We start from the raw sequence: 17,856 nt of genomic DNA, 5'->3' as shown, positions 1-17,856 counted from the left end.
CTTTTTTGCAGGGGCTGAAAGCTTTCACAAAAAGGATCCCACTGAAGTTCAGTCTTACAAAATACCCTGCTGCCTCAGCTCCTCCTTCTGTGAAGTATATTTCCCCGTTGCCTTCTGTTATGGTAAAGAAGGGCACAGCAGATTATTTACATGGGTCTTAGAAGGAGCTTGGGAATGAGTTAAAGATGAGTGAGAGCACCTTAAAATACAAAAGCAGTTCTCCAGTGCCTTCCTCATTCATATTCAGTCAGGAACAGCTCATATCCAGCTGTAAACGACATAGCTTATGGAAGTGTTTAAAATTCATAACTTACACAGAATCCCATTACTTCCAGCACTTACCTCTTTAAGGGCAGAGGTTTTCTTCCTCCTCTTGATTTCTACCCCTCCCCCTTCCACCTCCGTTTTTCAGAAGAATATTCGAACCTTCTTTCTGCTGCATCCTGAAGGAAATAGTTTTAAGAACTTGAGCCTGGTCCATATGCTTCAGCCTCAGTTGACTGGCACGACTGGATACATAAACTAGTAAAATCTGCCAACTTCAGCCTATTCTCTCCTTTTTAAATTTCTCCCCACTTACTCTGGCCAGGAAGGGATGACAAGTTCAGGACCAAAGGCCACAATACAAATTTCATGAGCTAAAGGGACACAAACCATTTACACACAGAGACATTGTGTGGATATTATAGATTGCTTGGCAGTGGCATTTGCACTTCGGTATGGAACAGTTTGTGTAGTTGGCAGTGTACTGTTCTGGCCAGAGCAAGACCTTACTGGGTTTTGAACAAGGTCTAGAGGAGGCAAACCTGAGGCATGAGTCAGCAGTAAGAAGCAGGAAGGCAGGGTGATAGCTCCCCGGGCAAGCTCCCACGGAACATGGCTGTTGCTTTGATATGGATCTGAGTGCCACTAAATAACAGAGTAGGCCTTTTGGTTGCCCAAGCCCCATCTCTGAACTGAGAGCTAGCCCTAACATGGTGTGGCCTCCATGTTCTCTGTCAAGAGCTTACAAGGAAATGAAGGATCTAGGTGATTGATGAAATGATGGAGCTGTGAATTGTAGTTCTTGCCTGAGGAAGGACCAGTATTCATAGCTTTTATTGGCTTTTTTGTTTCATGGTGGGCAGCAGACTAGGCTAATTCCCAGCCCCAGACTCGAAGGTTTTTGGTTCCACTGCGGAGTCCCCACGCAGCAATATTTAAGAAGTAGACATGCTATTTAAATAGAAACAGGATGGGGTGAAAAACATGTGAGGAGTGTCTCCCATAGCTTTTCATGTTTATGCTCTCAAGTTCCATCTCTGGCATCTCCTGTTAAAAGGATCTCGGGTAGCAAGACTGGGAAAGATCTCTGCCTGAGATGACAGAGCACTTCTGCCAATCACATTAGACAATACTGGGCTAGATGGAGCAATGGTTTTCTGATCTTGTATAAGGCAGAGCTTCATATGTTCAATCCCTTTTTGTGATGTTTTAGCGTATGGGACCTTTTCTCAATTGCAATATGTTGTCTAGTTGTACCATATCTGGTTATATGAGAGATGGTGCAGCTATTTTGTTTTGTTTTGAAATTGAGAAAATATATATAGCACTCAAAATACATTCCTTGGTCAGAAGGAATAGAGAAAATCGAGGGAGAGTGTTGTTATTCAGCAATGAAAATCTGTTTGGCACATTAAATATTGTGTTCTCATTGTCTTGAACTCAAGGTCAAAAGAGAATTTCATTGTTAATCGTCCTCACTCGGAAGCTCACCCACCTGCCAACTCTTCATATGTTCCACTATAATTTATACAACCCACATCTCCCCTGCAAACACATGGATTTTATGTGTTTTGCTTCTCCTTCTTTTCTATGTGGTGCCATCACACTGCTATAAGTGTATCCAGCTTAGGATTTTTGGTTGATCAGGCCATTGATCTAATATATCAATGGCCTGATCAACTGCATATAAGTTGTGCTTAAATCTGTCTTTTCTCTACATATCCACAGGATGGTTGAATTCCATTTTAAGTCCTCTCTCATCTTGATCTTGCTACATTTGTGCTTTTATGCTAATGCAATTATCCCAGTAGAATGTGGTTTTCCTTGGAAATGAGTTTCTGAAATCTGAAGGATCCATCAAGATTGGAGTTTGAATGATTTCAGAGGAGTGCAAAAGTTAGAAGCTGTCAGTTAGGAATCTACCTGAAGTACTGATACACAAAGACGTTTACAGAACACTGTCACTGTTCAGTGAGTGACTTTAATAGTCTTTGCACAGTTGGGATGAGAAAAGGTAAACCATTAGGGAAAAGGAGAGTCCTGGTAGAATGTATTACCCTGAATTAATAGATTTATATACCACCTTTCCTCTGAGGAGCTCAGGGCAGCATACAAAATCACCTTCCCTTCACGCAACAACCTTTTAAAGTAGGTTAGGTTGAGAAAGAGAGAAAGAAAGAGACTGGCTGAGCAGAGATTTTAACTATTTATTTATTTATTTATTTTATTTAAAACATTTGTATCCCACCCTATATTATTAGACTGGTCTCCCCAGTCCTAGCTCAAAACTCTAACCTAAGGATAGGCAACCTAGTGTCCTCCTGATGTTTTGGGCCAGGGGTAGGGAACCTTTTTGGTCTGTAGGTGCATTTGGCAAATTGAGAAACTGTCCTGGGCACCACCAAAAAATGGCTGCCATGGAAGGCATTGAAAAGGAACAGAAACCTGCCCCTAAATCTGAGTGGAGGTGGGGTCTGATTCTCAATACATTAAACAAAGCCTTTGAACCTACAGTTTTCAGCAACAACCGATACCTACTTCAATCAATCCCAGTTGCCAGTAAGAAAATATATTAATGGGGGCGGTGGGGGGAGCAGTGTCCCTGCTTCCATAAGCACCAGCCAGCATGGCCAATGGCCAGTGATTACGAGAGCTGTAGTCCAACCTGGGGGCACCAGGTTGCCTAACCCTGCTCTGACCACTGTACCACATTGCTCCTTGCTAAAAGTGGAAGCAATTGCATTGTTTTAGAAGTAGAGATCATAAAGGAGATGTGGGTGACATTTTTTGGGGGTATCCAATGAAGGACTCGTAGTCAATTAATTGAATGCACTTTAACTGATTAATCAATTGCTTTGATCTACATAAGACAAAAAAAATTTTTAAAGGTGAAGGTGCACACATATTCCAAGAGACATTTCCCCCATTCTCTCTCACACAGGTAGCAATACCTCCCTTAAGGTGGCACTTGCAATCTGCAACTTTTATAAATTATTTTTAATTACTTGAATTTGCTGATTGATTAATCAGGGCACCATTTTAGTCAGTCAAAATGTTTTAATCAATTAAACAATTAATCCACTTAACATTGCAGTCCTACTTTAATTACCTGTTGGAATTGGTAAACTATGCATGCCATAAAAGAACAAACTCATTAATGGAACATTATAGTATAGAAGATGCACTTATAGATAGCTGAAAGATATGTGTGGTTTCTTTTACGTAGGTCATTTGGGTGTATTAAGTCTTTATTCAGGCTCATTGGTTGCCATTTAACACCACTACCAATTAGCTTTGGGTTTTTCTAAGAATTTAATGTAACCTTGAAAAGACTGCTGCCACTTTCCCTCCCTGCTGTCTTCTCCAAATTTACCTGGGCAGTGAAGCAGGTAAACTGGTGGCATGGGAAGTTCTCACTGTTCCTGGTGACAAAATTGTTCAGGAACCTCTATTGTGGTGCCAGGAATGCTGGGATCTATAGTTCTTATTTCTTCCTGGCTCAATCTACTCAGGCAGAAAATTAAAACTGAATACACCTCCATTGTGTTTCCAGGAACAAAGCAAGAACTTAGAGATGGGCCCTCCACTGTCCTCAGCTTTCCCTGCTGTCAGTTTACATCCTCCCCCTCCCCTCCTTTGTAGATTTGGGAAAGGACAGCAGGGAATCCTGAGGAGGGCTAACACTTAGACACGCTAATTATGAGGGGAGACAAACTTCTGAGGGGACTTTGGCTCATTTTGTAGTCTGTGTGGCTTTTCCGAACTACAGGAGTTCATTTCCGAGCCCCCGCCCTCCAGTTCCGAAAGTTGGCATCATCCATAATTGAGAGAATTGCATCTGGAGATTAAGATGTTGAATACTTGCCGCTTCCAATCTCTGACTAAGCCAGGCATTCGGGAGAAAATAAATGACACCATGACTATCTAAACTTTTATGTGCCATTCAGCCATGCCCTTTCCATTGGGTGGTGAGGCTGAAAGATGTAAAACACTTGTACTGTCCTAATCGTGACTGTTAAATTGAATAAAGGGCCGTGCATATCTGAATTAAAACTAAAAGCCATCAGTGAAGAAAGGCAATTTACTTCACACATTCATTGCTAAAAGGAATCATTTTGCAACTCACTGTACTGCAAGGTCCATTTAACCAGTTTTGAATTGGCCCATCTAATTACAGAGCTGTCATTTTCGATGAACTTCCAGCAGATATGCTCCTGCCTTGTGCTTTGTCTCTGTATCTCTTTTTTTTATTTATTATTACAGTCCATTATGCAGAAATATAGCAGCTTTCCCTCCTGCTGCTGGTATTTCCTTTTATCAGCACACTGACTCAGTTGGTTCACACTTGACAAGAAGCTATTTTGGATGCGTCACTCATGTGAATCAGTGCTATGAGCAATCCTTTCATTAGAAGAAAAAAAGAGAAAATAATATATAGTGAGGGAGGGGACATCTTGCTAATGAGCCTAAAGATCCTTCATGTGAATGAGCCTAAAAATCCTTCATAGAAATCCCCTCTGTTCTCCCCAGTTGGTAAGTGAATGAGGAATTGCAGTGGCAAATTCAATTTTAAAAAAGAAAGATCTGATATATTAAAACAAAGTCGTGTATGTGGGGTCATGCGAGAGGGTGTGAGTTAAACAGGATATTGCAATACTGAAGATAGATTCTCTCCCCACCTCGCTGGTCTCTCGTGAACTTTAAAAGGAATCTCAAACACTTGAGATTTCCCAGCAGTCCTTATGTAACTTTCTGCATAGAAGCAAGAGCACAGGAGGCAGAATGTTGATCAGGGAGAAGAGGGCTGTGAAGAGCTCCTCCAGTGGTGCAAGGCGCCTGATGCATTGACAGCTGGCATCTTCCTGACTTTCATCATTTTTGTTTGCTGCTTTTGTGTGTCTTTCAGAGCAGATGTGCCCAAAGTCAGGCTTGTTCAATGACCCCAAAGCCTGATACAGCAAAACACACTTATCAACTGTGTCCACTTCTAGCCCAAGCAGGTTGGGAGCTTGCATGATCAGCCAAAGCTTGAGATCTCATTCAAAAAAGAGGTCCATATCAAGTTTGTTGATTTTCATTTTAATTCAAGCGCAAGGGAATCTATGCTAGGTTGGCCAAGGCACTATCCAAGCTGGAAAAGCTTAGTTTAGACAGTTACCTTTTCCTTTTCATCTCATTTTGCGCACATGTTTAATCAATGGCAAATAAGAGTATGTTTTTCCAAGGTGTGGGAAACCTTGGGGTCCATGAAGCCATTGTTTCAGGCATCGGTGCTATCAGAGTTGCAGTATCTATTTATATGGATTCCACTTTCAGACCACGACTACTCCATGTTACATACAGGGTACCACTGACTTCCTGTGGAAATTATAATCTAGCTGCCATGGATGCTGAAGCCCTTTACACCCAATAACTCCCACAAAGACAGACTAAGAGCCCTCAGAACTATCATCCCTGGTGGTGTTATAGCAGGAGTGAGGGACTTGTTTTGGCCCAAGAGACACATTCATCCTGGGGTCAGATGTTGGGGGGGGGGTGCTCATTCTTGCAGTGGGTGGGACCACAGCCACCCCCATTCTACCTTCCATGTACACATATTCCATTCAGACACAAGCATTCTATGTATGCATATAAACACACACATCCACACACCATTTTCATACCATACACAGACACCTTTCATACAGGCACAGGCGAAGCCTCTAGGAAGCCAGCTCTGCACACCGCTTGTCTTTCCCAAAGGTAAGGGACACACAGGGGTGCTGCTTAAAGGCACTAAGTGCCTCAGAGCAGCAGCTCCCAAGGGAGTCAGCTCTGCGCACCCTTCACCTTTCCCAACAGGAAATGTGGATGTCCAGAGCTTCCGGGAACTGCTGCTTCAAGGCACCTGGAACCAGCTCTGCATGTCCCTTGCCTTTCAGAAAGGCAAGGGGTCCATGAAGCCAGCTTCTGTGGGAACCAGTTCCATGTACCCTTCATCTTCCCTGATATGGAAAGGCAAGGGGCATACAGAGCCTCTTTGGGGAGAGGGTGGGCCTTTAGGGGAGGGGGAGGGGCTTCCACAGAGACCTCTGCAGAATGGGTGGGGAAGCTTCTGTGGCCCTCATGTTCCCACCCATGTGGAGCAGTATGTCTTGGCCCCTAGGTCCACTTTCTTAATACTACATACCTTTTTAATCGTTGTTATAGCTGTTTTAATATGTTTTTATTTGACTTACGGTTTTTATGTCCTGAACTTTATCTGTATGCTGCTCTGAGATCCCAGTGATACAGGGCGGGATACAAATGTTTTAATAAATAATTTAATAATAAGCTTTTTGTAAAGTGCCCTGGTTGTTTCTAGAAAGGTGTTACAGAATAAATACATAAAACTGTATGACTTAACAGAATGGACATATAAACACCACCTTACATTGGGTGTGTCTCAAACTAAAGTACCCACCCAGTGAGGCCAGACTAGATCAAGAAAGCCAGGCTAGTTCCACTAGAATAATTTGCATCAGGACATACCTAAAAGAGAAAATGGCAGAACGATGATGATGATGATGATGATGATGATGATGATGATGATGATGTATTACATTTATATACTGCCCGGTAGCCGAAGCTCTCTGAGCTGTTTACAAAGGTTAAAAACAGTGAACATTAGAAACAAATATACAAAATTTAAATCCATAAAAACATGAATACAAACAAACAAAACAGACATCCATTCAAAACAACTATTCTGGGCTTAGTTACTCAGCATCAGTAGCAGTTTGAAATGGCTGATCTTTAGAACTCTAAAGGAAGTTGACATGAACCACCATCTTGTGCTTCCTGAGAACTGTATTCTATAAACCCAGAATGCTGATCTTACCAAAGCTGGAATATGATCCGATAGCTCTGAAAACTTCAAAGACAAGCAGCTTGCTTGATCAAGTTTTGTTCTCCCCTAATTACCTACACTGCATGCTAATGTGACACTTTATATAGTCTCAATTAGTGAAGGCATGTAGCCATATTTAGGGCCTGTTTGCGTATCAAAACATTAATTCACCCTAGCTTTTGATTTTGTTTATATATGCTCAAGGATAACCTCATCTGTGTTTTGTTTTTGAACTCAGAATTAAATCTCAGTGTAAAAACAATTTGAAGAGATCATCACAGATTGAGATCAGTTGGGAGTCCACAGACTTGACTCTTCATTCTTTTGCAATTAGACCATGTGATCAAAATCAGAGTTCTCTCTGGTGAGTGGAGTTCATGGTTTCCAATGGAAACAGAGACCCAGTTCACATGTAATGGTGACAAATTGTGGGTTAATTAATTAAATCATTGGTTAATTAACCCATGATTTGCTGCCATTATGTGCAAACAGAGCCATAGTGACATATTAATGATTCAAGATATCATAGCAGATTATCTTAGAATTGGCCAAAGAAATCATGTTACATCAGGATAAGAGTTATTTTGTACACAAGTGATGGGTTACTTTTCAAGCGTAGCTGAGAATGCTAGTCTTGACCTATAAAGCCTTGAATGGTTTTAACCTATAGGTTTTAGCCTATAAAGGTCTTACATGGCTTGGAACTACAATACCAGATGAAATGCATCTTCCAACCTGAACATACCCAAAACCTATGATCAACATCTGCCCCCCTCCCTGAGTGCCACCTCCAAGGGCAGCTCAGAAGGTGATGACAAGGGAGAGGGCCTTCTCAGTGGTGGCCCCCTGACTATGGAATGAGCTCCACAGTGAGGCCCACCTGGTGCCGGCACTGTCATCTTTTTGGCGCTAGTTAAAGATCACCCTCTACTCCCAGGCGTTTAATGGAATATGATGAGGCATATATGTCTGCTGTTTTAGAACACACCTATTAGGAAAAACATTGTTTATTTAAATTGTTTTTAGTTGTTTATATTGTTTTAATTTTCTGTTTTTATTATGTTCTATTTTGTATTTTTATGAATTGTTAAACCGCCCTAAGAGCTTTGACTATGTGGCAGTATAGAAATAGAATGAAAAAAATTAATTATAAAATGGTTATCTGAAGGAACTCCTTCTACATTATGTTTTTCCCCCTGTGCATTAAGATCATCCAAAAAGGTTCTGTTGCAGATGCCCATCAAAGGTTCCCGGAATGGCAACCTTTGATAGAACCTTCTCAAAAATGGCACCTCTGTGGAGGTTTCTGCCCACAGGATTTTGTTTATCGGGTTTTGCCCTCTTTTAGGATGACCCGCTTTTGGAGGGCTTTCTGAATGCCTGAGCTGAAATGACTGGATCTGAAATGCTGGAAATCCTGGGTTTTACTTATGTTGCTAGAATGAAGCTAGCTTTATTTCTCTTCTATTTCTTGTGCTATTTCTTATGCTTTGTATGGTTTTATAATTTAAAATGGTTTTGGTGACATTTGTAAAATGCTCATTGGAGGACAACAATGGTCCAATTTAAACATGAGATTGATCTTTGGCAAAGTGGCTGACATTTTGTTTAAATGTGCTTACCTCCACTGGCATTCATATGTAGATTTTAATTAGTAAGCGATTTCGTATGTAGATTTTAATTAATAAGTGGTTTCGAGGTCTTTGCAATCTTCACACATAGGTAGCATGTAGCTACTAAGAGTTGTTCCCATACTTCAAGCATGCCTGAATACTGCTGTGGTTGATCACAGCAATGATAGGCCTTATGCCTGAAACTTAGAGTTACAGTTAGTCCTCCCTCATGGTGCTGCCCTCACCTGGGTAAGTGCAAGAAAAGAGGGTGTAGGTGGGAGGAAGACCTCTAGGCCCTATTATGAGCATGTAATAGGGCTGTGCTAAAATAAATTACTTACCAATGGCTATAGGAGGCACTCCCAAATGATTGCTTTTAACCGGCCCTATTCCAAATCAGGCTGGGGAAAATTTACCTATCACTCCTTTGCTTTTCGTACAATCTAATTTAATGAGACTGGAGTTCTGGAGAACTCAAAAGCTTGCATACTTTTTTGTGGCATTTAGATTGGTCCTAATAAAGGAATTAATTACCCAGCTGTGGATTTTGGATTTCCATCTTTAATTTCTCACAAAGGTGGACATACCACTGGCCTAATACTGCATAGGCCAATGCAGGTAAGCCCATTTAAACAAGATGTCAGTCACTTTGCCAAAGATCAATCTCATATTTAAATTGGACCATTGTTGTCCTCCAATGAGCATTTTACATTGCTCTGTCTCTGTCTGGACACACTTTCTCTCCACTACAGATGACATTACTGTGTGTCTATTATTTAAATTAACAGTTTAGGAAGGGCTGCAATAATTTCCATTTAGTTACATTGGCACCCCACTCTTTCTTCAAAGAGTTTGGAGCAGTTTTTTTTGCTTTACTGTCACCATGTAAGTTCATTTTCATGGCTAAGGAAGAATTTGAACTCTGGGTGTAGAAAGCCTATGCCCTATCCACGCTGGTTCTTACCCAACCCCAAGGCAAGGGAATGTTCGAAAAGAGTCATCTTCACTGAGTTAAAAAGAATAAAAAGTATTAAGTCTATTTGCTGTGCTAAATCATTTGTATATCATGCAGGGAAACTTACTATTTTATCTGTGCAAGTTGTATGAATAGGTGAAAAGTCAGGAATTGGGCTGTCGTAAAGTTCTTTTCATCAAAAGAGAAATTGACCTATTTAACCAAGAGAGCAGAGCCCATATGTATAGCTGTGTTCTGATTAAGTATTTGGGCAAAAGTGCACAGCTAAACTGTTCAAATCCATTCTTGTGGCCAAAATGTTGAGTAAGAAATTATCTGAGTTATAAACATAGTACTGGTAGGAATAAAATAATTTTCATTGTGAATTATTTTCCTGATTCTTCTGGGACAATGCCAATACCTATTTCATTGGCAATTAATCATGACTGTTTTTTAAAAAAAATATTGTTATCACACACATATCTTACATGGCTGAAATGTCTCCGCTTCCAAAGATGCTTTCACAACTGTAATATATAGTGTAAGGCTAGGATGTGAATTGTCTGGGACTACTCATGTGTCAAAATTCAAGTAAATAACATGTCCAGAGAATCATTGCCAATCACACAATCAGAGTTTATTTTTGCATTTATAATTTGCCCTCTCAATCTCTATGTCTGGTTCTAAACTGAAAGCATGCTCATTAATTCATAAGATTGTAATCTCCTTTTGACAGGGGCTTATCTTGCTCTGCAACGCATCATGTATAATGATGGAAGTATAGTTATTATTATTGATGATGATGATGATAAGTGAGTTTGATGAATTGTCAAAATTGTCAAAAGATAGGAGTATATTTTGAAAAGTTGTCCAACAGATTTAATTCAGAAATACATTCCTCCCCACCCCCCTTTCCCCCTTTTCTTCTAGGTGTTTCTTTCAACAGCGTTTACACGCAAATTTGGAGAGTCCTCTTACATCTGGCTGCTGACCCTTACCCAGATGTTTCAGACTTGGCTATGAAAGTGCTCAACAGCATTGCTTACAAGGTAAATCTCTGTGCTATTGCGTACTGACGTTGTGCAAACTATGAGTAGATGGATCTTGAATGTCTCCTTTTTGAAGGATTTCTGGAGTGATTTTACTAGACAGAGAGAGGTTGTGGAATATTCTGAAATAGGAGATCTTTGCATAGATTTGTTTATTTCGTTGTTCTACCTTAGTGCAAGGGCTAACTCCTGAGCAATAGACTTATGATGGAAAGAAAAAGTTATCTTTTCCCCCCACAAAGAGCTTACAATCCAAATCAGTCATAGGGCATGTAGAAAAAAAATGGAAAGACAGAATTTTTATATTATGCATTATGTTATTAGGCTGTAAGTGTCTTAACACCATTTTTATCCTCCTTGTTCCGCTTCCCTGGGCAGCCCCCCTTCCACCAAACATAATATGCAGCTATCCAAACTAGCTCACTCCTGCTTTTGCTGAGGGATTGAAATTGACTCTTAAACACTGCCCTTCTGTAAAATCTGCACCTCTATCCTCTGACGGGAGAAAGGAAAAGGAGAGTAGACTCCCAAATAGCTCCAGAAGAAGAGTCACCTACTAGTCAGCTGCTCAACTGTAACGCATTAGGAGTAGCTGATCAGGTAGTTGTAAGTATTTATCTGAGGGATTTGATTTACGTAACATGAATAACCTGATAAACGGAGCTGTTCTTGAATGTTTAGCTAGTAAAATTGATCTTACGCATTTTTGGTTATTTTCTTTGCAAACTCATTCAGATTATGCAAGTGAGAGTAAGACTGGATTGCAGATTGAAGCCACAACGGCTGCCCAGTGCAGGTGATCTAGTACATGTGAGTCAGCATGCAGACACCCATCTCACTTCTCTCTCGTATGGATTGAAAGCACTACCATTACTGCTATCCTTCATTTTGCAAAGATGATGTGTTTAGCTCCAGAGGCTGTCATCACTGCTCGTCTAGGAGTACTATCTCAAGGAGTTTTGATAATTGGACTGTTATCACAACCCATTTGTGATAACAAATCTTCTACCACAAACTAAGCATAACCTAAGCACTTAGGTATATTTGCTCACTTCCCTCCCCACTTTCACTAGATTGCAGCTATGAACCATTTGGTCATCATCTTTTTTATGTTCTTGGCTCAGGCCTTTCTGGTTGCCCAAACAAATTAACAGCATGAGCCATTCCAACATGAAATGAGATCTCTTGCTGATGATTTATTCCAGCATTGTAGGTTGATGCTAAATTTACTATAAGATATGACACTACTTTAATGCATAGGGAGGTGTCCTATTTAAACCCATTTTCCCCTTAAGACACTTATTTTCCTTTTCATTTATGTATTTACTAGTACCAAGAGCCCACTACATAGTCATCTCAGCTGACTGGCTAAATATCTTTGGGTTGTTTGTACCAACCTTCTTTGCAAAGTTCTGATGAATTGGTGCCAGAAAAATGTGAGCACAAAGAGTAAAAACATCCTGATTCCTGGTGCCTAAAATGTATGGTAAAGGGGAAGATTTATGTTTTGAACCTTAGCTCTTGCTCACATCATTGTTACCCTTGCATTAGTCCGGATAAAATGATGGATGAACAAATATGGATGCACGTATACAGTACACGTAAATTTGGTTGGATAGAGCATGGATAAACCCATTCCATGTAATTGTCTTTGTGGCAGCAGTGCAGTTTAGCAAGCATGAAACTCGGACACTTCCTCGTGGTTTCTTAGAAGTCTACCCTTTTTAAAGAAATGTGGTTCTTCGGTGGAGCCTCCGCCTATTTGTAAATATTGGAATTAAAGCTGGTGTGCTTTAATCTGAGTGAGCAAGAAAAGCCAAAAGGCAAGGGGTGGAACCAGGAGTTGTGTGTCCGTAAGGATTTATTATTGCCGATGCATTTCAGACTAATTCGAGTCCTTCATCAAGGCAATCTAAAGGAAATTTTAAAAAGATACAACTTTACAAAAGTAGAGAATTGTACAATTATAAATGCTCATACGATATACCTTTAAAAAGTTTTCTAAAATTCTTTGTGATGAGATGCCAAGATAAAATGTTTTAAAATGTCACTTTAAAATGTTTTAATTCTTTTACATGAATTGTTATATAATTTGGCGTCTCATCACAATGAATTTTAGAAAACTTTTTTTAAGGTATATTGTATGAGCATTTATGATTGTACAATTCCCTACTTTTGTAAAACTATATATTTTTAAAATTTCCTTTAGATTGCCTTGATGAAGGACTGGATTTAGACTGAAACGCATTGGCAATAATAAATCCTTTCCTGGTTCCACCCCTTGCCTTTTGGCTTTTTTTGCTCACCCGTTATCTGGGGTTTCCTTTCTCTTTTGTACTTTAATCTGCTGCACAATTGAGTTGTACAGTGGACAGGATTTATAATGGATCGTGTAGATCCTGTTCCCTAGGAGAAAACATATATATTGAGAATCACCCCTCTGTCACCTGATTCACTTTTTCTCCATAGGTCTTTCTCTGGTTACAGTAGCTAGCTGCTAAACAAGTCAGATCAGATACTGGGTGTGGCAGGACAGTACTTAAATAGTTATTGAACTAACAGTATTAAGTCAGCCGAGAAGTAAGGCCTTCCAATAAGTGCCAATAGATGCTCCCCAGGATTAGAAAGATTTCTTGTAACTGATGTCCTTCAAGGGGAGATCAGTTCAGCAAACAGTGAACCATTTTCTGAATAATTATTGGATTAGTGATTTATCTATCTCTTCTGACAAGTTTAGCCTTCTTCTCCATCTTGAAATCCAGTGCTTCTATCCTTTAATAGAAGATAGAAACTTAGGTGTCTGGGCAGTGCCACATTTTACATGTCTAGCAAGCAGATGTGTGCAACATGTTTCTGAAGCAGGAGGAAGAAATTATTTAAGAAATGTTATCACTTCAGAGATGAATCCAGAATCTCCCTTGTGTCCATTTACCATCGTTATGGATGGTCAGCGCTGCCTTTGAATGGTATCACCAGGTTAATAACTGCTTTATTGTGTCACTGGTAACCATAATCTGCATTTCTATTTATACTTTTCATATGCGTAACCATATTTTTTTAGGAACCATTTTCTCTGTGGACTAGACAATCTCTCCTGCAGTCCTTGTGGTTGTGTTGCTTGAAAAGATTCACAGGAGCTATACTGGTGCTCAGAGTAGCAGAGGAGAGGCCATGTTCCCTGACTGTCAAAGGAGCTTGGGACAACTCAAGGCCAGATGGACTTAAAATTGGCAAATCCGATAAGGAAATGTGTATAACTGCAGAAGCCAGGAACTGGCAAATAGTAATGGAACAGAAAAGCTACTTTGTGGCCAAGGATTTCAGCAGCTTCCAATTTTTCACCTGCCACTCACCCTTTGTGTTTCTTACTCTCTGAGCTTTTACAACATCGTGTTGGATAAATAAATTGTAGTGTTTCACATTTGGCATACTTGTTCAAATAGTCTTTTATCCTGGTAGTAATTGATGTTTTCTGCCCACATAAGAATTGCTGGACCACATCCCAGAATGCACTATGCATTTTCCTGGCTCCATAAAGAAAATAACAGATAATGGCTACACTTTTTGGCAGGGTATTGTTTGGCAGGATGGGAAATGCAGTAAAAACATAAACATTTGATACATAACTGATGGTTATCATGTATTAAAAGGGAATGTTGCAATGACCTTTTGTTATGTGTGCCACAAAACAGTGTTGAAATAACACTGAGTAGAATTCATATTTACCTTGTGATGGTTGCTAGCACCACCGAGCAGTCCAGACATCTAATCTGTGATGTTTTAGCAAAGGTTCATTACAGCTTAATTCAGATTTTTTTCCGAGGTGGACCTCAGAAGCATGAGTGGCTTGTGTTTCAGATTCCACACTTCTGAAATACTGCTGGAAATGGATCTTGTGGATCTCAGTATGAATGAGGACCGTAAGTTCCCATTTGAGCATTACATTAGAAGATTAGAGTCTGTATCACCGCTTCAATGGAATAAGATCCAGGTTTTTCTGTTGAATCCAAAAGTGTAGCTATGTGCTTAGATGAACTCCAGTGTTGCCTTGATAGTAAATTTAACATCTAAGTCCAGGTCTTTCATGGTGGCCCCTCTGACTTCTCTTGTTTCAAAGCTTCCAAAGCACCAATTTCTAAGCAACTGTACTAAAAGGAACAAATTTTAATCCATGAAAAAGGAAAATTAAGGCCACTCAATCCTAATCTAAATCTTGAAACTTTTAGTTACAGTAACAGAATGTATAACCATAAAATTTCATCTTTTAGTTATGAGGTTTTAGGTTGATTTGATAACTCATTTGATTGAAGTTTTGAATTTTAAAATAAGTTTGAATTGAACAACAACAACAACAAAAGTTTGAATTGAACTTTTGCTGTTGAGTTACCTTCATTCATCATAGAGGGCTTTCAGTGTGACAGCTACTTTGAGGTGGTGGTAAAATCCTCATGAGTTACCATTTTTTATCATCCAGAATCATCTTGTGGATAATGCAGTGCATTCCTAACAGAATCATCACAACATCTAAATGATCATGTGAGTTTGCTCTACCTACCTTTTTTTTGGAAGCCAGAGTGATAAAATGTGGACATGAATTAAAAAACAATCTCATTGTTCACATGCACCAAGCCAGCAGGGATCAGCTCCATCCAGCATATCACCTTCACCATCACACAACTGAAACATACACAATGCTAGCCTATATGCTGGTATGCTAAGAAGATTATGTTCATTGTCCTTGGGTACTTAAACTGGCGACCGTCTTATTTTTACTTTTTAAAAGTTACTACATTTAGCTATAAGAAGCTAGCTACAATCTTTAATAAGACTTCTAGATTTTTCTCCCCTTGTTACCTATTTATAGCTCCAAACCAGTCAGAGATTTTTCTTCCAGATTAGCAAAATTGCAAACCTTTGACATCCAAGTGTGTAACAAAGGTGCTAACAAGACCCTGAGCTATTGGAAGGGGATACGTTGCTCTAGAAACCGGTGCACCACTTTACAATTGTGTTAGCTCAAACAGCTTACAGGCCTGAACATCCTCTCTTATTTCAGAACCACAGGCAGACAAATACTGTTGCTTAGTGTTAACTATTTTCTTTTCAACCCTGAAGACTTGGGCTTGGATCTAGAGATCCCACAGCATTGCACATTCAGAAGGCGTTTCTGTTCAGGCAGCGGGTGGGGGGTGGGGGGAGCAGTTCCTGATTTTCCTCTATCTGCAGTTCTTTGAAAAGCCACTCAGAAGGGTCCCCTGGCCCTCCATAGACAGTTTTGGGGTGATAGGATAGAGATGGGTTCTGCCCAACCTTCACAAAAGTGCCTTCCACCATGTGGTGGGATGTTTTAATACAGGCCATTAATTAAAGCGAATAACTTTGTTTTTAATCTTTTTTTTAAACCCTGCTGCTCATTTCCTTTTTATGTTACAATTGAAGAAGGGAACATAACCTTTAATGCACAGTAGTTAATATTAATGAAGCACTTTCCCTGATTGTTTCAACTAGTCATTTACCATGGATGGTTTAAGGCTCATTTAACCTGTGCAGTGTACCCTCTGTGACAGACAATTTTGTGAATAAATAAGCACCAAACCCTAGCTACTTTTTGGGATCCATTAATCAATTTGTATTGAATAATGGATCCCAATTTGTATGATCAAGCAACCCACTGTGGCTTATTTAAGCCATTCAAGCTAGGGGTGTGCACGGACACCCCCCCGAGCGGAGCGGAGCGGAAATGGGCGGAGCGGCCCAATCCGAAAATCGCGGATCTGGAAGTGAAGCAGAGCGGGGGGTCCATGCACACCCCTAATGTAAAGCCTTCCCCAAACCACCGCAGACCAACCCCTTTTTACCACCTTTAGAGCATCAATGACGAAGTGGCCTGAACAGTAGAGTTTTCATTCTTGTAGTGGGGAAACCTGTGAGGGTAGTTCTTCTGCCTTCATTCACAGACCTCCTTCTCTGGAGTTGGAGGGGGAGATCTGCTAAATCCACCCTCCCAGAGGATTATGGCCTGAATAACATAACAAATAAAATGGTATTCTTTCACAGCCAATTTATAAATATTTGTAGGAAGGGAAAGCAGGAGAAGGTGTTCAGTTCTGGTGTGGCTTGCTTGTTCCGAACCGGTCTGAACCACTTAGAACGATGAGGATCTGATGGAGAGAAATATTTTTGACGGCCCTACAAGAAGATATAAAGATTCTAAGTTTTATGACTAAGTGTATGTCCTTATCAGAAGAGAGTTGACAAGAAAATAAGCATTTTTAAAAAATAAACCTTGGATTTGTTGCCAAGCAATTCCATGGCCAACTTCTTAGAAGAGGACAGCCAGCTTGACCTCCAAATGTAACCTATCGTACTGGTTGTACTAGCAGCATCTCCTCTGATTCTTATAGATGTGGCTGGTACTGCATCATTGCTAACTCATACATTCATCCTCTTAAGAGCATGGTGTTCATGAGGACTTTAGTCCTTTTCTTTTTTAAAAAAAAATGGCACGATGCAAATCTTTCTTTTGTTAACCTAGTGCGTTGGGAAGGAGAGAAGAGAGCCACCTCAAAAGGCCAAATTCAGCCAGCTGAAGGCGAGTTAATTTGTCCTTTTAAGCACGACTGTAGCAGTCATCTGTGTGCACCCAGCCATTGTGGGTGTAAAGTGCAAATACAGATACTATTGGAACACCGTCTGCTGTTTATGCTATTTATTTCCCTCAAGTTCCCAAATGCCTTGTTGATGGCTCTTTACACCTTTTTTTGTATGACTGCTGGGATGGTAATGGCTATCAGCTCAGTCTCTTTTGGAGTTGACAAACCTCTATAAAAGGAAGTTTCTACTGCATTAGAAGCTTCACACTTCTTTGCCCCCTGTTCCCATCCCTCTTCCCATTACTCAAAACTTCAAGAGATTGAATGAGATTTATCTACATACCTTTTGGGAATTGCAAGAGCTGCTTCTTTGTTTTTATTGCCTCAAAAGCTTCTACCACACAAGCAGCCCAATGTCTCAAGAAAATTTACAGCAAAGGAGGCTCAGTGATGGGGACAGGAATTAATTTTTCACCTCTGGACACACTGTGGCCTAATCTACACCTGCAGCCCT

At 40.2% G+C, this 17,856-nt stretch overlaps 1 protein-coding gene across 3 annotated transcripts in view; it reads left to right on the top strand.

Moving 5' to 3' along the window:
• The window catches only part of RPTOR (regulatory associated protein of MTOR complex 1), a 347,409-nt gene that overhangs the window by 252,963 nt on the left and 76,590 nt on the right, over positions 1-17,856 (top strand). For all 3 annotated transcript variants that reach the window (XR_010025185.1, XM_063120110.1, XM_063120109.1), the window contains exon 21: positions 10,631-10,749. Coding sequence is in view for 2 of the 3 variants with exons in the window: in XM_063120110.1 (XP_062976180.1) it covers positions 10,631-10,749 (119 nt within the window). In the remaining variant the exon portion in view is untranslated. The remainder of the gene's footprint in view (positions 1-10,630; positions 10,750-17,856) is intronic.

Source organism: Elgaria multicarinata, chromosome 3 (assembly GCF_023053635.1).
Source record: "Elgaria multicarinata webbii isolate HBS135686 ecotype San Diego chromosome 3, rElgMul1.1.pri, whole genome shotgun sequence".
Taxonomy (NCBI): Eukaryota; Metazoa; Chordata; class Lepidosauria; order Squamata; family Anguidae; genus Elgaria; species Elgaria multicarinata.
This window is presented reverse-complemented; position numbering and strand designations above follow the sequence as displayed.